The sequence below is a fragment of the Juglans microcarpa x Juglans regia genome, chromosome 4D, assembly GCF_004785595.1.
Source record: "Juglans microcarpa x Juglans regia isolate MS1-56 chromosome 4D, Jm3101_v1.0, whole genome shotgun sequence".
Taxonomy (NCBI): Eukaryota; Viridiplantae; Streptophyta; class Magnoliopsida; order Fagales; family Juglandaceae; genus Juglans; species Juglans microcarpa x Juglans regia.
Genome location: NC_054600.1, coordinates 23,736,180 through 23,756,230, shown reverse-complemented (window position 1 = coordinate 23,756,230; position 20,051 = coordinate 23,736,180). Strand labels below are relative to the sequence as shown.

Genomic DNA, 20,051 nt, shown 5'->3' with positions numbered 1-20,051 from the left:
GAAGCTGATAAGGCTTGCTGCCACGTCAGTGATTTTTTTATTAAAAAGAAAAAAAGAAAAACATGAACTCATCAAGAAGAAGAAACATCGGCTCCCCTTCGTCTTTGTTCTAGACTTCCAGTGCAAAAATCCAAATTCATTTTCGTCTTTACTTCATCTCCACTCCTCAAGAAAATTCGAAGTTAAAAATATTTTAAAATAAAAAGGGTAAAGAGATATTCTCGTTTCAAAAACCTCTTATTAATATTCTTTTTGACTATAAACAATGGAAGCGACCATTTTGATATATAAAAATTGTTTGATTTGAAAATAGAAAATATTAAATAAATAAAAATGTAAAAAACATTTATTATAATATAATTATAATATAACTTATTTTTAATATAAATTAACTTACTTTTTAATTTTATAATTTAAAAAATTAAAATGAATAAAAAAATGAATACATAAAATAAATACAATAAGAGATAAAGAAGAAATTCGGTCCCATCTTCGCACGCCATTTTTGCCGTTTATGGGTGATGCTCTATCGTTCCTCCCTCCGCTGCAAATTGGTCGGTCTCTTACACTCCTCCTCCACGGCCACCTCCTAAGCGTCAGATCCTGAAGGTCGTCAGCTGCACTCCGCCGCTCTACCACTTACGTGAACTCCTCTGCGTCGTAGCTGGTAGGTGCTTTCATTTCCCCACTAGTTTGTTCTTGTATGGTTTTGAGCTTTCATGGTACCGGTTTTACTAGGAATCTCCCCGGCCCAAGCTGTGAATATTTCTTCAACCTTTTCTTACAAAAAAAATGGCCTTGCTCCGCCTAGAAATTTATTTAATTAAAAAAATAGTTTAAAAGAAAATGCTTTCATTTTCAATGAATTATCAAGGGAAATCAAAGTAGTATCCTATTGCTATATATCCAGTTGATAAGGAAGGCTGATGGCAAAGTTTCGATGCATTTTGTTTTCGATACCCAATTTATTTTATTCCTGGAGATGCAATGTTCATTTAGCTTTTTATCGAACAGATTTGGTTGATTAATACCTTTGTTTTCATTTTATTTCTGTCCATTCCGTCATATATGCCCTCTCTTGCCCAAGTTTTATGCCCATTTCTTCGACTTCGTATGTGTTCTGATCTATGCTCATTTAGACCGATAGATGATCGTGGCTGAAACTGCAATGTAGAGACCTGCCTCAAACAATTTGCTTAAAATCTATTGTTTTCATGTAGTCTAGTTTTCTTGAATTTGACCCGAGTTTTTTTATTTTCTGTCACCAAGCAGCCATTAGTTTGGTTGCTTGTGGTCTTTCTTTTTCTAGGTTTTAAATAATTTGGTTGATCTGAAACTTTTTAATTTTCCATTGTCAGCATCTGTAATGTTCATTAGGTCGATCATTTCACGAGTTCAATATGTTATATTTGTGTGTATGGGTTATATTTCAGTAAATTGATATATTTAAGTGAATTGATATAGTCTGTGATTTGCTTTACAAATTCAAATGGATATATATAATGCGATATCCCGAATTTTAGTATATTTTTAATTGAAGGATTATTTTATTTAATTTTAAATATTGGTTCTCTTGTTTTAAATTTATCGTATTGCTTGTTGGTTTAATTTTTGATTTTTAAATTGTGAAATTTATTTTGACGTACTTTCTTGATATTAATTATTGTTTGCATTGAAATTGCTCTTTGCTTTAATTTATTTTATTGTTGGACTTTAAGTATTTTATTTTATTAATATTGTGTTGTAGTGTTTTTATTTGGCTCTTATTTATTTTTATTGTAACTTTTTCTTTTGGACTCTTTTTTTTTTTTGGACTAGCCTGTTTGAGTGTGTTTTATTTTTCTTTTGAGCCCAGCCTCTGAAAACCCACACCCCAAAACCATGTCGTTTTGGGTCATGGTGTTTGAAACCCTATTATTCTTTTTCCTTCCTCTGTTGCATCGCACCCTGTAACACCCCCTTCTCATAAGCTAGGAGTGTCACGTACTTTTCATAAAAATAAAATCCGGCAAGAGATCTCAAATTTCATAAATGAAATCAGTAATTTATTTTGTAGAAAATGTCTAATAAAAAGTCTTCTAAAAACATTAAATGAAATAAACTGAACGAAACTCATGTCATAAAAACATGTTTTATTTTAGAAAGTCTGAACAAAAATTTAATGCTTCTTCTACTCCTGGCCTGTTTGCTCGTATTCATCATCATCACCTAGGTGGTTTAAAATATGAAAATAAACAAAAATGAGTCGAAGACTCAGCAAGAAATCTATCACAACATAAATATACTAAATATAAGGTTTTCATAAAAACTTTCATGCTGAGAGTTTAAAATCCTGACTATTCATGCTGATGCTTGTGCTATGCATGACTGTTTAACTGAATTAACTGACTGATTTGACTGATTAATCTGACTGATCTGATTTATCTGACTGGCCAACACACTTAACCCTGTGTGCGAGGTTGTGAACCGGCCCCACATCCCGCGGCCGCAAGGGGAGCCGCTGATAGTATTCTGGCATACTATGGTGGACCACGACTGAGTTCGTGGCTTGCACATCCACCCTGAAACTGAACTGCATTGGTACCATGCATCTGAATGGCCATCTTATTAACTGATATAATCTTATCTTTCACTTGAATTTAAGATGGCTTACGTGTCTTATACACATGAGATGCATAACATAATACATACATAATTATAATTTCTAAATCTGAACATGATGCGGAATGACATGATCGTATGCTATACTAGATGACATGTTTGCATTTGACATGAGTGGTTCATAAATAATTGGCTGGAAATGACTGGCTTGAATAATAATTATCTATAAACTGAACTGTGATGATCCTAAACTTGTGATCAAATTACTTACCTCGCTGCGTGCCTTCTTGAATATCACTTCGTAACTCGATACCTATACGCAATAATAACTATTACTAAATCCGTCTAGGAACAATATGTACTAATAACCTTCTTAATTAAATTCACAATCTAAAAGATAGTCAAATAAATATTTTGTTTAACACCATATCAATAAATCCTAGTATTTAAATTACTAAAAATACTAATTACATATTATAATTTAGTAGAATACTTGAGCTATTTTAAAATAAATCATAAAACTTCAACTCTTAAAATAAGTTTCCTTTCTTAACATAATTATTAAATCTTATAAGAAATCTAATAAATAATAATATCATTTAAATATTCTTAACATATTTCTTAATTTCTATTTAAAATACAACTTAATAATTTTATTAAAATCTAGCTAAATAGACATAGGAGAATATTAACTAAAATAATAAACTCAATAGTATACTTTAAAATACATTTCAAATTCTTTAAGCATTTTATAATAAAAATGAGTTTATGACTAATATCTTTATTTAAAAAGAAAAACTCATCTTTGAAATATTAAGCCCAACTCAACTTTAAATAAAATGACTTAATAAAATCCATAATTAACATATACTTAAATGTAATTATCTTTAAACACTCGTTCAAGATACTATGGGAAGTGATTAAAAATGGCATAAAAGTAATCTCCTTTAAACACTTGCACTTAGTGAATTAAACTTAAAAGTAACTAATACATTCTGTAGAGAAACAGAGGCAACGGGAGAGGCTTGCGAAGCAGAGGACTCACCGAGAGGAGGTATGCGATGGAGATGGGCTGCGCGGCGGTTCTGGCAACAAGCAGTGGTCACGGCAGCGCAACCAGCGGCTTCTTTGTGGTGGTGCGACACCGAGAGAGAGAGAGAGCGTAAGAGAGAAAAAAAAAAAGAACTGTTAGACCGAAATCAACCGAAAACTACCGAAAGGGAGAGGAGGCTGGCGGCGGTCGTGGGCTTACCGGAAGGGAGTGGGTACGACGGGGTTGGGCTGGTTGGCTCTTTCTGTGGTGGCCAGGAGGTGGTTCGACGTCCCTCTAGGTGGCTACAGTGGAATCAAAAAACAGAGGCTTCAGCCTTCACGTCCGTCGCTGCTGCGGCATGCTTTGGCGGCTGAGGGTGGTCCGATATCTTCTAAGGTGGCCGGTAGTGGCGTCGACGTGATCTGAAGGTGGTGGTGGTGCCGTGTGGGTTCGAAGCTGGGCTACTCTATGGTTCTCGGTGCAACCTTGCGGCAGTACCTAGTTTGGGTGCTCTGTTTTGGAAGTGGAAAACAAAGGCGGTTGGTGTCGTTTACGTGGGCTGCGGGTAGTGTTTTCGTGTGCTGGTTGCTGCATGTAGGAATGATCGGGGCTCTTGGTGCACTGCCGTGTGTGTGTTGTGCGGTGTCCTCGTGGTTGAGCTACGATTTGGTTGTGCATGGTCTGGACGGCTCCATGCGACGGTGGCTTTCACCTTGGCCTAACGAGGTTGACGGCACTCTAGCTTAGGTTCAAGACATTTACGTCTATCATATGAGTTCTATATATAGACCAAGAGAAACCCTAGTGAATAAGAGGAAGAGACGTACGTGCATTGGAGTTTTACTAAGAAAACCGATAGGTAGGAGTTTTATCATTAAAAGAAAATAATAATGGTAATAGTGTTTGGACTCGTGAGCTTGCTAAATAATAATAATAATAATAATAATAATAATAATAATAATAATAATAACAATAATAGAATATTTATAATTATAAGAAAAAATACATAAAACCTATCCTATAACCTAATCTTAGGATCGGGTTGTTACACACCCCCTCTTTATTTTATTTTTCTTCTCTTTTTCCTTTGCTTTTTCTTCCTTCTTGGCCCGCGATTTCCCTTCTTTGCTTTTATCTTTCTCTTCTCTGCTACTCGCCGCATCCTTGGTCTACGTCCACAAGTCTTCACATCCAGCTTTCACACACGGGCTACCAAGCAAAAATTTTCCACCACCGTTTCAAGCCACAACACAGTCTCAGATGCACTGCTACCAAACCTGTCTAGCAAGCAAATCGAGCACTTCCTCCTCCATAGCACAACCCATTTCCATTGTGCACCACCATCCCCATCTCATCTAAAAAAAAACAGAGCATTTTCACTCAACCAACTCACCGCCTGTATGCCCATTTCTTTGACTTCGTATGTGATCCGATCTATGCTCATTTAGCCCAATAGATGGTCGTGGCTGAAGCTGCAATGTAGAGACCTGCCTCAAACAATTTTCTTAAAATCTGTTGTTTTCATTTAGTTTGGTTTTCTTGAATTTGACCTGCATTTTTTTATTTTCTGTCACCAAGCAGCCATTAGTTTGGTTGCTTGTGGTCTTTCTTTTTCTAGGAATAAATAATTTGGTTGATCTGAAACTATTTAATTTTCCGTTGTCAGCATCTGTAATGTTCATTAGGTCGATCATTTCACGAGTTCAATATGTTATATTTGTGTTTATGGGTTATATTTCAGTAAATTGATATATTTCAATAAATTGATATATTTTAGTAAATTGATATAGTCTGTGATTTGCTTTACAAATTCAAATGGATATATATAATGTGCAGAAATCTCCATCAATGTATTTACTATTGTCCTTAACAACAAAAACAAAAGGTAAATATGCTGCAGTGATATACAATTCTCTTTTATCACCCAAGTTGGAGATAGCAAGTGGTGGGTTCAGTTCTTGTTGGCATGCAGTAATCTTATTAGGATGCAGAATAAGAGTTTTGAGTTCCTTATTCTAGTTACTACAATGTATAAATAATGGAGAATTCATCAACTTAGGTATTCAGAGATGCAATTTGGGGTGGATGGAACACAGTCGGAGCTGTAGTTGAGGATTTTGGTTTTGTTATCATTGGTATGTATCCTTAGAAATGTACTTAAAATGTATAAAGTTGTTCATTTAAGTTTGTGGTTGCTTTATTTGGTTATCCAATTTTTGTAATTGCAATATCTTGACCCTGCAGATTAAGGTACAAGTACAGCAATATCTTAACCGGAATTTCATTTAAGTAAAACTCACCGTTTTACTAACTGCGTGGACATTGGTGCGCTTCGGTACACGAAATAAGTTGCATTCAGACTTTCCTTGCCTATGAGAGTAATGAGGAGGGCGAGATAGTTGGGTGCGGAGGAGATTACATGAAAGGGAGATTCTCGTAATGGCCCAATGGGAATGCTTCCCACAATGCATGAAGTAAGATACATATCCAAGAGCTCATCTTTCCCCCACAACATATGTATGGCCAAGTTTTTCCCCTGTCATCTCGGCTTCACTTCCTTGCTCAATACCCTGCACGACCCGAGCAAACGTTTTTTCTCCACAAACGCCGCCAAAACCGCCTATAAACTTAGCGACTCTGTCTCTGAGTTCAAACAAGATTACTCCAACCTTTGTTTCAAAGGACACATAAAAGAAGCGTATGAGAGGTACAAATCAGAGATATTTTCAGAGCCTTCTCTCTTGTCTAATCTCATCCAAGCATGCATACCCCAAAAGTCACTTTCTTTAGGAAAACAGCTCCATTCTATGATAATTACGTCTGGTTGTTACTCAGACAAGTTTGTTTCCAATCACCTCCTTAACATGTACTCCAAGATTGGGGATTTACAAACGGCTGTGACACTGTTTGAGCATATGTACAAGAGAAATATAATGTCTTGTAACATTTTGATTAATGGCTATGTTCAAAGTTGTGATCTGGAGAGTGCCCAGAAGGTGTTTGATGAGATGCCTGATAGAAACATCGCAACATGGAATGCAATGATTGCGGGTCTGACCCAATTCGAGTTTAATGAGCAGAGTTTGAGTTTCTTTTCAGAAATGCATCAGTTGGGGTTTTTGCCTGATGAGTTCACTCTGGGAAGTGTGCTCAGGAGCTGTGCAGGGTTGAGATGTTTGCATGCTGGGCGGCAGATTCATGCTTATGTGGTGAAATGTGGGTTTGAGTTCAATTTGGTTGTTGGGAGCTCTTTGGCTCATATGTATATGAAATCTGGAAGCTTGGAAGGAGGTGAAAAAGTGATTAAGTTGATGCCAATTCGCAATGTGATTGCTTGGAATACGCTTATTGCAGGGAAAGCTCAAAACGGGTATCCTGAGGAAGTGCTGGATCAGTATAACATGATGAAAATTGCAGGTTTTAGACCCGATAAGATTACATTTGTGAGTGTCCTCAGCTCATGCTCGGAACTGGCAACACTTGGACAGGGTCAGCAGATTCATGCTGAAGCAATCAAAGCTGGGGCTTGTTCGGTAGTTGCTGTGGTTAGTTCGTTAATTAGCATGTATTCAAGATGTGGGTGTCTGGAAGACTCCCTGAAGGCTTTCTTGGAATGTGAACACACGGATGTTGTGTTGTGGAGTTCTATGATTGCTGCTTATGGTTTCCATGGGCGAGGAGATGAAGCCATTGAGCTGTTTGAATACATGGAGCAGGAAGAGATAGAGGCAAATGAGGTTACTTTCTTGAGCTTGCTTTATGCTTGTAGCCACTGTGGTCTGAAAGAAAAAGGAATCGAGTTCTTTGACAAGATGGTGAAAAAATATGCCGTGGAGCCTAGACTAGAACACTATACATGTATGGTTGACCTACTTGGTCGGTCTGGCTGTTTGGAGGAAGCAGAGGCCATGATAAGATCAATGCCCGTAAAAGCAGATGTAATCATATGGAAAACTTTACTATCTGCCTGCAAAATCCACAAGAAAGCAGACATGGCAAAAAGGATTGCAGAGGAAGTTATTAGGCTTTATCCTCAAGATTCAGCTCCTTACGTGCTACTCTCAAACATCCATGCTTCTGCTAAAAGGTGGCAGGACGTTTCTGAGGTGAGGAAAGCCATGAGAGATAGGATGGTGAAGAAGGAACCAGGTATAAGTTGGCTGGAAGTGAAGAATGCAGTTCACCAGTTTTGCATTGGCGACAAAACCCATCCGAAATCAGCGGAGATTGATTTGTATTTGAAAGAACTAACATCAGAGATGAAGTTGCGTGGTTATGTGCCTGATACAGCAGCTGTTTTGCATGACATGGACAATGAGGAGAAAGAATACAACTTGGCGCATCACAGTGAGAAGTTGGCAGTTGCATTTGCTCTAATGAACACTCCCGCAGGTGTGCCAATAAGGGTGATGAAGAACTTGCGTGTATGCAGTGATTGCCATGTTGCAATAAAGTACATATCGGAAATAAGAAACCGAGAAATTATTGTACGAGATGCCAGTAGATTTCACCATTTCAAAAACGGGAAATGTTCTTGTGGAGATTACTGGTAAGAGGAGATACTGTAGTTTCCTTGACAAGATTACTTTTAATGCATCTCATTTTTCCTTAGACAATTTATCAGCTAGAAATTGTATATTCCTCCTCATTTCTTTTGTTTTTCTCTGAGGGGTCAAATTGTAACTTTCTTCTCATACATTTTTTGTAACAGAAACCACTCCATTCATTAGTGGAAGAGAGAAATTTGATTTATATGTGATAAGATCAATCAGCAAAACATTAGCCCCTGACATGCGCACATTCCATTCATGTTCATTTCAGTTTAGGAATGTACAGCTATAGCTTTCCGTATATATGTTTCTTACCTTCTCTGTATTTATTTCCTTATTTGTAAGTCAACTATAAGCGTTAATATAATACAAGCTCTACTCTGTTATCACTGTGTGAGACAGTTTATTCTCAAAGTCTTTAATATGGACCTTGAAAAGAAAGTACGTCCTACATCTAATAGGCATAACTTATGGATTGAGTTGTTTGGATTTCAACAACATTGTAAGCCTAAATAAAGATTTGGTTGTTAACAAAATTGTTGGCCAGCAGCAGCTCTCACTTTCTTATAAAATCTTTTATGGATTCTCTATCCTTTTGTTTGGACGGCTTTTTCTTTCAGATTAAATCATTCTTGCTCTACATTTAGATTTTCTTTCACCACTTTGTTCAATGCAGATCACGCCCTGATTTAATTGTATGCTTTATTCACTTATTTGTTTGTCAAGTTTGTTGAGGTATTTCTAGTACCGTAGCTTCTAAAGAGTGTTTCAGGACATTTTTATACCTCGGCATTTGAGAGTATTTGACAAGTATTTTGCTTGTTATTATCATTATTATTATTATTATTATTTCTTTTAATTTTTCTACGTAGAAATTGTGGGAAAACAACATTGAGGGAATCTCTGTCCATTAGGCACGGTGGGGGTCAAAACCATCTTCTTATTTCTTTTCCCCTAAATTAACCTAAGAGGAAGTGATAAAAAATGGGGTGATAACTCGTGGAAGGAAAATAGATTTAGCCCTGTTTTTATTCTGCCATGAACCACAACACTTCTTACACCAGATCAACTATTTTTACAACCTAGCTAACAACATAACGTCGCAAGGCATACAAGTCCAAAAGGGATGTAATGGCAAACAAGTATGAAGATTCGCTTCATTATCATAATTCAAATCTTTGGAGAAATTTTTATGAGATTCTAGATGCAGGAAAATAAGTAATGCTATTTTTTATCTTAAATTTTATGCGATTGGACATAACAAAATAAGGAATAAAAAACAACAATTATGTTAGGAAAGAGTTCGGAAGTTATGAACAGCTTTCTATCAATTTAAGTTAGTAAGAGCACCCTCATCAGCTTCCCAAAATGCCCATATTTTCTAAAGTTTGGAGAAAAGATTTGGGGGAAACTGAAATTTCCCCTCCCATACGGATCCCTAAATTAGAGATCCCATTTTGGGTTGGTACAGTGGTTCTCCAAATATCGGGAACTATGGTACATCCCCCCAACTTCTTTGCTTAATCTTTTCTGTTGTTGGTCCCGCGTGAAACTCTCTCTCGATGCCGTCGTTTGTATCGGCCCTCTCTCGCACCGTTTTCCACCATCGACAGTAGCCCCTCTGATCAGCTTCTATATGTAAGTCTCCGCCCTTCTCTCTCGCACAAATGGAACACACACTCACAAACTCTCTTAGTTTCCTTTTAATCTTGTGAGACTAATGAATCTAAATACTTGTTACCTACCATCACTACTTTGAGATTGCAATAGTTGTTACTTTTACTGCTGCTACTTCTTATTTGCGAGTTATTATTGCTCCTTTGCATTAAACAGTTGGTCGAATCTGTGCTAAATAAGGTTGTGGAGGAGTTTGAGCATCGCATTTCAAGCCAAATAGAACTGGTATGTTAATATGGACTATGAGACTAATTATGCATTTGCATGCGCTTTGAAAATTTCCAATGGTTTGAATATTCGTGAATTCCTTGTATCCTTCGCAATCATGCCTAGTTGTTGCTCTTGTTTATGTCCCGTGTACTTGAGCCATGCCTATTCCTCATCAATAAAATCTTTATTTACTGATAAAAAAAGATGTGCTTTGAAATTCAACATGAGACCAGGGATTAGTGCATATTCCAAATCAGCAAAACATGGTTTCTTGGATCCTCAATGAGTTTTTTTCTATTTTCCTCTATTAAGATATTTTTTTTTATCAATCTACATGTCTGACTGGGTATTTATTCGTAACCCATAGATGACAACAACTCCAAAAGACATGGCTGCTTCTCACATCAACAAATCTTTATTGAAATTTGCTTCTGGTGATAAAAAGGTGATACATTATTTCTTACCTTCTGCACAGGTACCTAGGGATTAATATGCAACTAGTGAATCTATAGAAAAAGCACGTATTCGATGACAGAATCTATGATTGGATCATAACTTGGGATTGCTGATATTTTCTTTTGGGTTGCTGTGATATTTTAGACTGAAAGTAAAAATGAAAAGGTGACAAAGAAAGAGGTTATCCAGAAAACCAACATTTCTGATGAGAAATCAAAAGGGCAACTCCTGAAACAGAAAATGGCACTTGATCAACAGCAGAGAGACATTCAAGTACAAAAACTGCTATTTTCATTGCTTTTCAGTTTGCCTTAGCTGCTTAGCTTATTAATGCTATTCTTTTTTTCTTTTTTTTTTTTTATAGGAACTGAAGCACACTCTTCACACTACAAAAGCTGGGATGCAATTTAAGCAAATGAAGTTTCATGAGGAGTTCACAATCTTGGTACAATTTGGGAAAATAATTTTCGTTATATGTTGTTTCTTTCTGTTTTATGTTTCTTTTCCTTTCTTTCTGGAAGAGTTTTTGAGAAGAAAAATTTGTCTTGTTTCTTTGTAGGCATGCACGTTCATGGTCTGGCTCATGCTGCTTCTGGTTATCATAGAGTTCTTGAGGAAAATCGCAAGCTATACAATCAAGTGCTAGATCTCAAGGGTAAGAAGAGCAATTTTAGCCTCCTTGGGGTAAAGGAAAAAGAAAAATCACTGACTGCCTAGGTTTAAGTCCTCAAAATGGATTAAATGGCCTTTTTGTATCAGGAAGTATTAGGGTTTACTGTCGAGTGAGACCCTTCCTCCCGGGACAATCAAATCATTTCAGCAATGTGGATTTTATAGAAGATGGAAGTATCACTATTAGTACTCCATCGAAGCATGGGAAAGGCCAGAAGTCTTTCAGCTTCAACAATGTCTTTGGGCCATCTGCAACCCAAGGTTGATGAGGTTTCTAATTAGATACTTTTCAGATTTTATGATCATAACATTACTTTAACTCTTTTGTCTCCTGATTTATTGCAGCGGAGGTCTTCTCTGATATGCAGCCTTTGATTCGGTCTGTTCTCGATGGTTACAATGTTTGCATATTTGCATATGGTCAAACTGGATCGGGAAAAACTTACACTATGGTAGGTTAGGTTTAGCTTAATCCCCAAAGATACGAAGGAATGTTTTCAATGATGTTTGTTTGCGAGGCTATGCAAATGTGGCTAACTTTTGTTGTTTATATGTCCAGACTGGACCTAAAGATCTTACAGAGAAAAACCAAGGAGTAAATTATCGGGCTTTGGGCGATTTGTTTTATATAGCAAATCAAAGAAAAGACACTTTCTCCTATGATGTTTCTGTTCAGATGATCGAGATCTATAATGAGCAAGTTAGGGATCTCCTTATCATTGATGGAACAAACAAAAGATATCCTTTATAAGTTATTTGTTTTTGTTACCGTCAAGTTTTTTAATTATAAGTTGATGAGATTTCTGCTTATAGAGATGGTCATAGTAGGTTGAGAGCTCTGAATATCATTTCAACGTTTGGACTTACTGCTATTTTAGTTCAATGCAGTGAAATATTTTCACAAACCTCAAATTTTCAAATTGGATTAAAAATCATGTTAAAATGTCCAGGCTTTCAGAATTTTATTTAAGTTTATGAACTTTGTTCTTTGCCAGTCTTACTCTCACCCCTCCCATCAACTAGCTTTCCTTAATTGTGGCTACATTAGAAATTCGTAATAGTTCTCATACTGGACTTAGTGTACCAGATGCAAACCCTGTGCCAGTGTCATCGACATCTGATGTTATTGATCTGATGAACCTCGGACAAAGGAATCGTGCAGTGGGTGCAACAGCCTTAAATGATCGTAGTAGTCGCTCTCATAGGTAGGAACATAGTTCTCTATATAAATAGTTGTATTGATGGTTCTATGGAATATCTTTAGATAGGCTGATTTGTTTCTTCTAATAAATTGTCAATTTGCAGTTGTTTGAATGTTCATGTTCATGGAGGAAACTTGACATCTGGAACTATTCTTCGTGGATGCATGCATCTGGTTGATCTGGCAGGAAGTGAGAGGGTAAACAAATCTGAAGTGACAGGAGATAGACTCAAAGAAGCGCAGCATATGTAACATACTAGTTTTGGTTTTAGGGTATATAAGTAAATTTCCTAGAAAATATTTTTATTTTATTATAGTTTTATCAGAATTTATATTTACTTTATTTTTAATAATTACTATTATAATTTTATTTGAAAATTTTTAGAGTTTGTTTTAATAATGATTACTAAATTGTATCAGATTACATTTACTAGAGTTTGGTTTTTATTTTCTCTACCTCCACCGAACCTTATCTCTCGATTTTAGCCTCTTTTTACACTTTAACCACCAACCCGTAAGTTTCATCCTATTTTCTGTCGAATTTGAAATTCTAACCTTATATTCAGCCTCATCTCTAGCTTTGTAAATTCAAATTCTAGTGGAAACCGACTCTGTTAATGAGTAACGATTTCCACTCCGCACGTCTTTACTCTTTCACATGCACGTCTCTACCCTTCTAGAATTTTCCTTATATTTCCTCTATCAGCTACCATTATAAATCTGGCTTACCTCGTGTACGAGAGGAGAAAACTCGGAAACTCCGTGAGCCACCCACTTCCTTCCGCAGCAACTCCACCCTGCTTAGACCACGTCGACCCACCTCCCAGCCACCACAGAAGGTGCCGACCAGCCCATCCCCAGCTCAGCCACTCCTTTTCGGTAAGCCGACCTCCGTCAGCCTCTTCTGTTTCCCTCTCTTTTGTTTCAGTCCTACAGTTTCTCTCTCTAAACTCTCTCTCTCTCTCTCTCTCTCTCTCTCTCTCGGTGCCGCACCACCATAGGAACTCCCAGTTGCGTCGCCGGTCACTCCCAGCCACCTGGAGCCGCCGTCGCACTCAGCCATCTCTCGGTGAGCTCTCCTTTCGCAGAACCTCTCTCTCTCAAACTCTCTGTTTTCCTTGTGATTAAGCCCGTGTGTTTCGGTTCTTGAAGAACCCGTGGGTTCTTTTTGATGGGCCCTTGGGCCTTAGGCCCTTGTGTGCGGGGGATGGACTATCCTTTCGTTGGGCTTATGTAGTAATATTATGTTATGGGCCAGATTGTATTATTTTACAGAAACTATCCTAATTATTTTAAATGGACTTGTATTTTAATTTGTATTTAATTTTATTTTATTTCAACAACAGTTTACTAATTTTATTGGGCTTAACATTTTAAAAGTCAGTTTTTTCTTAAGTAAATATATTAGTCAAAGACTATTTTTATAAGGATGTTTGCAAATATTTTGTTAATATTCCTTTGTCTATTTAGTATAATTTAATAAAATTATTACGTTAAGAATTTAATGAAATTATGATGTTAAGAATATTTAATAGAATTTATTAGGTTTCTTATAAGATTTAATAATTATGTTAAGAAATAAAACTTAGTTTAAGAATTTAAGTTTATGAATTATTTAAAAATAGTTCGAGTATTCATCTAAATTATAAATAAGTATTTTAAGTAATTTAGATACTAGGATTTATTGAGATGTTTAACACTATCTTTTAGATTGTGGATTTAATTAAGTAAGATATTAGTACTTATGTGTTTCCAAATAAATTTAGTGATAGTTATTACTTCATATAGGTATCAAGTTACGAAATGTTGTTCAAGAAGAAACGCAGCGAGGTAAGTAATTTGATCAAAAGTTTAGGATTATCACAGTTCAGTTTATAGATAATTAGTATTCAAGCTAGTTCATTTCCAACCAATTATTTTTGCACCACTCATGTCATATGCAAACATGTCATCTAGCATAGCATACTATTTTGTCATTCCGCATCATATTTAAATTTAGAAATTATGATTATGTATGTAGAAATAGTATGCGCAAATAGAAACTTGGACAGGGTTGGTCGGCCGATTTCTGATTTTTTTTATTCATTTCTTTGAATTTGTTGGAGAGAGGGAGACAGAGGTTTTACTATATATTCTTTTTTATTTTTTATTTTTATTGAAATCTTACATAGTAAAATGCGGTGATAGGTAGTCAGAATCTTTGATACTCCAATCTTTATATTTCCTACTAGAACCTTCAGTGGTTGAATTCGAACACGGCAACTCTCCCTTGGAGTATACTCTCACTCAATCCCATGAACTGAGCTTTTTGGAAAATCTCTCTCAAGAATTTTCTCGTGCATGATCTCTTGAAATTCTACTCAGATCTTCAAGCTCTTAATATTTGTGAATATATGTTGTTGAAGTTTGTTGAAACCCTCAGCTGACTTCTCTACAAATAGGCAATGCTGTAATTGATTGGGAGAAGGACTTTGCTGACAGGTTTATCCAGAATTTTAGTCAGATACGTTGCTCACTATTTGCTAACATCTAGGATTGGATCACTTTTTCTATATTGCGTCGAGTTCAAATGAGCTTTAGTTTCTTCAATAAAACTTGTATATTTATCTCTTTAACTAACTTTTACACTCAAACATACATATGGCTTTTGTAGACTCTTATTTTATAATATAATCAAGATTTGATAAGAGTTATAATTCAAGCACTTATCATTATCGGACAAATACTCATTCTTATCGGATGCAATCCTAGAATCCTATTTAAAATTACATTTATCCATAATTCGAATTAAATACAGACTCATTTAATCCTAGCCAAACATAAATTACATTTACAAGAAGTGCTATGTCATTAATAGATTATACAAAATTAATTTTGCAAATTAATGTGGCTTCATCTGATCTGTTAGATCTAATTTATAATAAAAATAACTTTATAATCTGACATACCACAATAAATTACGTCAATTTATGAGACTACATTTATGTAATAACTTTATGACTAGAATATTTTCCTTATTTTAATACAAAGAATGTTTGAATTATACTTTTTCTAAAGGGGGGAAAAAAAAAAGAAGAAGAAGAAGTTGGATTTGGTTTCAAATATTTCAGGACACAACGTATCTGGGTAGGCTTAAAAAGGTCAAATATCTGGAAGGCCGAAAGCAATGTTCTGCAAAGGAGTGCGCTGTAATAAAACCTTTGAACTTTGTCCCCGAAGAACAAAACTATTTCCCCTCGAGTCCTGACATGCACATATGCTACTGATCTCACTCTATATAAACCGACACCACTCTTCTTAGTCACAAATCCACAACTTTCAAATCTAAACTCAGTTGATCAATATCTTCTCCATCCTATATATAATATCCTATTTCTAGGCAAAGATGGGTTGTCACCACATTTACCCAGGAGTTCAGCACTTCAGTCTCGCCGGCTATGTTGTTCAAGGCCTTAATCCTCCACTCTCACAACCTCGTCCCCAAGCTTGTGCCCCAGTCCATCAAGAGCATCGAGTTCAGTCAAGGCGATGGTGGTGTTGGTAGCATCAAGCAAACCAACTTCCCCGAGGGTAATGTGTTAGTACTTCAGCACCCTGCATTCTCTTAAATAATTAATTGGTATCAAAGAGTATTTCACAGCATCAAAAGCAAGCAACGGAAATTAATTGCATGTTGTGGCTTAGTAATGAATATGTTTGTTGCAGGGAGTCACTTCAAATACTTAAAGCACAAGATCGATGACCTTGATGTTGACAACCTTATGTGCAAGTACACTTTGATTGAAGGAGACGTTTTGGGTGACAAGCTGCAACTGATTTCTTGCGAGGTGAAGATGGAGGCATCAGGCTCAGGCTCAGGCTCAGGTAGCGCGTGCAAGATGACAAATCACTATCACACAAAGGGTGAGTTCGTGATCAAGGAAGAAAATATCAAGGATGGCAAAGACAAGACCCTTGGGTTGTACAAGGTTGTCGAGAAATACCTCCTTGCCAATCCCAATATCTATGCTTAAATTTTGTTTTCTGCCTGCCGAGTCCCTCCCCAAGTGTTATATATTTTTTTTTTCATTTTGTCCTGTAGTTTCTTGGCAGAATGCCCTTTGCTTGGTAATAAGAAGCCTGGTATTGACTCGACTAATGGTGCTGTATTGTTGGCTTTCGCTTGAGATGCATGTAATAGATCATGAATGAATAAAGTAGCTTTCAATTTCCTTTTTTTGGAATTACCAAGATATAAATAAATAATAAAATCTATCTCTTTCTATCAGTTTAATCTTTTAAGATAAGTGATAGTCTCACATGATATTAGAGCAGAGATTTTAGTTTGAACCCTAATTCTACATGACTCGATTTCATATTATTAAATATTTTACGTAACATGTGAGAAATAATGTTAAAATAATAGTAGTCAAAACAAAAGAAGGCCTCCAACAATACTTCAAAATTAATTAGTTTGGATATTAAGGTATTCTAAAATATTTTCATATATTTCATTCTCAAACATCACTCAAATATAAAATATTTATCAGTTTAAACAAAATGAAAAGAAAAAAATAATACTAGTTTGAAAGAGAGATTTTTTAGGTATTTTTTCTAATTTCCTTTTTTAAGGAGGGGTAGAGTTCAATTTCTAATTTTTGGTAAAAGAAAACATGTTTCTTGGGTGAAAAATTATATTTATCATCTTCACATACTACATAACATATTTTTTTTTTTTTATATCTTACTAAATGTACGGTATATAAATTATAAAGTAAAAGAATTCAATTAGTTTAAAAAAAATAAAATTAAAATAAATTTAAAAAAATATTATGTATAGTATGTGAGGATGATGAATGATAAAATTTTACTTGGCATCTGTCGGTACGTAGCACGCGATTGATGGGCTGACTATCAGAAAATGTGTGCAAGTGCACTTGAATAAAAGAGACATTCATGCGACTCTGCCCAGTTTCTAGACCAATATGCTAATGGGTTCCAAAGCTAGCAGTTTGGACTTTAGTTAAGAAAGGGGTCCCACAGCTTGGAATATGCCACTCTGTCTGGATTCAGGCCGCCAGAAGAGGAAAAAAATGTGCAGCTGAATTCCACTTCTCATCGCATCTTATCCCTCCATACACAATAAATTCTGCAGATGACCATCCTCATCTTCAGTAAAACACTCTCGAGTCTCGACCCAACTTTGTTCTCATCTACCAGAAAAGATCATGGGCGTCATAAGTTTTCTACAAGAGTTTGAGTCACCAATTGATCCGGACAGATTATTCAAGGCCTTGATATTGGATTCATGCAACCTTTTCCCCAAGCTACTGCCTCACTACATTAAGAGCATTGACATTATAGAAGGAGATGGAGGTGTTGGAAGTATCAAACAGATTAACTTCGCTCAAGGTTAGTAACATGATCTACTGCTATTTTTAACTAATTCCTGTTACGTTTAATTTATCTGTAATAATATAATATGCGCGCAGGGCCAGGCATTCATTTCAAATATGCAAAGTACCGGGTTGATGAGCTGGATATGGAGAATTTCAGGTGCAGGTACACTATAACTGAAGGAGATGTGTTGGGAGAGAAGCTCAAATCCATCGAATACGAGGTGAAGTTTGTGGCTGATCATGGAGGCTGCATTTGTAAGATGTTGAGTAAGTATTATTCAGATCAAGAACTTGAGTTCAAGGTTGAAGATATAGAGTTTGGCAAAGAAAGAGCAACAGAGATGTACAAAGTAGTGGAAGCTTACCTTTCGACAAATCCACTCTCTTATCTTTAATTGGATACTACAGATGGTCGATCTTTCTGTACAACTCTAGTCTTAAGTCTGTCACCGGGAACTACAATAAGTACTTTTAATAATAATTTTTAAATTTTATATCACATACATGTGTTTGTTTTCTAGTATTCATTTTTTGAAAAATTCTATTCATTATCTCTATATTTTTTCTCTTACCAAATGTATGAATATAGATGACGAATAGAATAATTCAATTAGTTTAAGAAGAATAAAATTAAAAATATTTTTTAAAAAAAATTAAAAATAAAATATGAGTATAAAAATTTGAATAGCAAAACTTTTTTTTTTTGTTTTGGCTGAATATTGTAATTTTTATCGAGGAGAATGGGAAGAGCAATAGTTTTAATTTTGTACATTTTGGACGAAAGCCACTGTGGTTGACTCACTTTAATCCCTTTCTTTCTTTCAGTCTTAGCTCTAAGTATTGGTATTCGATTAGTCATCCCAACCTCCAAAATTTGATTAATATAAAACTTTTTTATTTTTAATCAATTATTCAAAATTTCAAGTCTATATTAAATTAGTCATCACACTCTCTATAATAATAAATATATTATTATTTTTTATTATTAATATTTCTTTAATTAAATCATATAGGTGAACATTACTTATATTATAATTTGTTATAAGATAAGATTATTGCATTATTTTGTACTTTATAAATAATTAATAAAAATTTTATTCATATTTTCTCATATTATTATAATTTTTGCATGATTATAGATAGATGCTAAAAATAATTTCATTATATTTTAAAAAATATTGAAATAAAGATGATTAATATTATTTTATAAAAATATAATTAATAATAGAAAAATACATCATAATTCTAGGGATGAAGTTATACTAGAGAAAAAGAAAAAGAAAACACAAGAAATAATAAAATATTAGAATGAAGATGCTATAGTTCCCTTTATATATATATGACTTTAGAGATGAATTTATTGCAGCTCATCTTTCAAATGAATTATGCTTAACTAATCCAATGTTGTAGAAATTTAGTGGCCGACAATCTTCAAAATATGTCTTTCACTGGCATTTAACTAAGCTAATGATAGTGCTCTTAGCTCTCTTGTTCTTTTTTCATATGCGAGAAGTGTTACAGACTTAATTTTTTTTTTATAAAAACAAATTTACAAACCGGCATAAATTTATATAATTCTTTATATTTAATTTATAATAAAATAATTTTACAATTTAGCGTATTACGTCAAACCAACATTAGTTTGTGAGCTTCTTTATATACAATCTTATTGGGCTAAAATGTTTCTCTTTTCAATTTGGTAGATAAGAATTTATCTAAAGACTAAGAGTACTAGCATTGGATTCATCAAATTCATATTCAAATTTTGATGAAAAGTACATGTTTTCCATATATCTAAAATCTCTTTATCCATAACTCAACATTGGATTAGCTATTGGATTTATCAAAATAATAATATAATATTATTTTTTTAATAATAATATTTTTTATTTTTCTTTCATATTTTACAATTACACTAACCATATATTAATTAATAATTTAATTTGATACTTAAATTATTATTTCTCAATTAATTTTTTTCCTCAACCTAATTATCTAACAAACACATTTTGACAACCCTTCTTCTACCTAACAATCATATATAGAATTTATTAAACTAACAAACACATTTACAATTCTTTCATCCAACAAACATATTATGCTAATATATTAAGCATGAATTTATATAGCTCATCATATTAGATAGAAGGCCCCACTTAAGTTAGGATCTACTACCATTTCCTCAGTCACTCTAATAAGCACAGAAACAACAATTCTTCAATTGACAACAAATCGGATCGAGGAGAGCAAGCAAGATTAGTACATTAAGCGTA

General features: G+C 34.8%; 4 protein-coding genes across 6 annotated transcripts; all 4 read left to right on the top strand.

Annotated features, from left to right (window-relative positions):
- Positions 1-5,691: 5,691 nt before the first annotated feature.
- On the top strand, positions 5,692-8,590 carry LOC121260432 (pentatricopeptide repeat-containing protein At2g41080). 3 transcript variants are annotated; one of them, XR_005939717.1, is made up of 4 exons: positions 5,692-5,769; positions 5,879-8,183; positions 8,346-8,415; positions 8,454-8,590. XR_005939717.1 is itself a non-coding variant. In XM_041162299.1 (3 exons), coding segments are annotated over exons 2-3 (2,103 nt in total). In that variant the 5' UTR covers positions 5,692-5,769; positions 5,879-6,081; the 3' UTR covers positions 8,347-8,590. The 3 variants fall into 3 exon arrangements, 2 of the variants coding, with proteins under 2 accessions (XP_041018233.1, XP_041018232.1); XM_041162299.1 differs by having other exon boundaries at positions 8,346-8,590; XM_041162298.1 differs by having other exon boundaries at positions 5,879-8,590.
- A 962-nt stretch (positions 8,591-9,552) lies between these two features.
- On the top strand, positions 9,553-12,652 carry LOC121260227 (kinesin-like protein KIN-14I). The gene is made up of 11 exons (XM_041162063.1): positions 9,553-9,681; positions 10,018-10,086; positions 10,439-10,546; positions 10,672-10,800; positions 10,892-11,003; positions 11,087-11,182; positions 11,287-11,460; positions 11,545-11,651; positions 11,759-11,937; positions 12,243-12,404; positions 12,505-12,652. The coding sequence occupies exons 1-11, from the start codon at positions 9,553-9,555 to the stop codon at positions 12,650-12,652; spliced, it is 1,413 nt and encodes a 470-aa protein (XP_041017997.1).
- A 1,551-nt stretch (positions 12,653-14,203) lies between these two features.
- On the top strand, positions 14,204-16,609 carry LOC121260226 (major strawberry allergen Fra a 1-3-like). Its single transcript, XM_041162062.1, has 4 exons — positions 14,204-14,230; positions 14,823-14,881; positions 15,780-15,970; positions 16,106-16,609. The coding sequence occupies exons 1-4, from the start codon at positions 14,204-14,206 to the stop codon at positions 16,411-16,413; spliced, it is 585 nt and encodes a 194-aa protein (XP_041017996.1). The 3' UTR covers positions 16,414-16,609.
- An 890-nt stretch (positions 16,610-17,499) lies between these two features.
- Positions 17,500-18,279, top strand: LOC121260433 (major strawberry allergen Fra a 1-3-like). The gene is made up of 2 exons (XM_041162300.1): positions 17,500-17,791; positions 17,872-18,279. The coding sequence occupies exons 1-2, from the start codon at positions 17,608-17,610 to the stop codon at positions 18,171-18,173; spliced, it is 486 nt and encodes a 161-aa protein (XP_041018234.1). The 5' UTR covers positions 17,500-17,607; the 3' UTR covers positions 18,174-18,279.
- Positions 18,280-20,051: the final 1,772 nt, after the last annotated feature.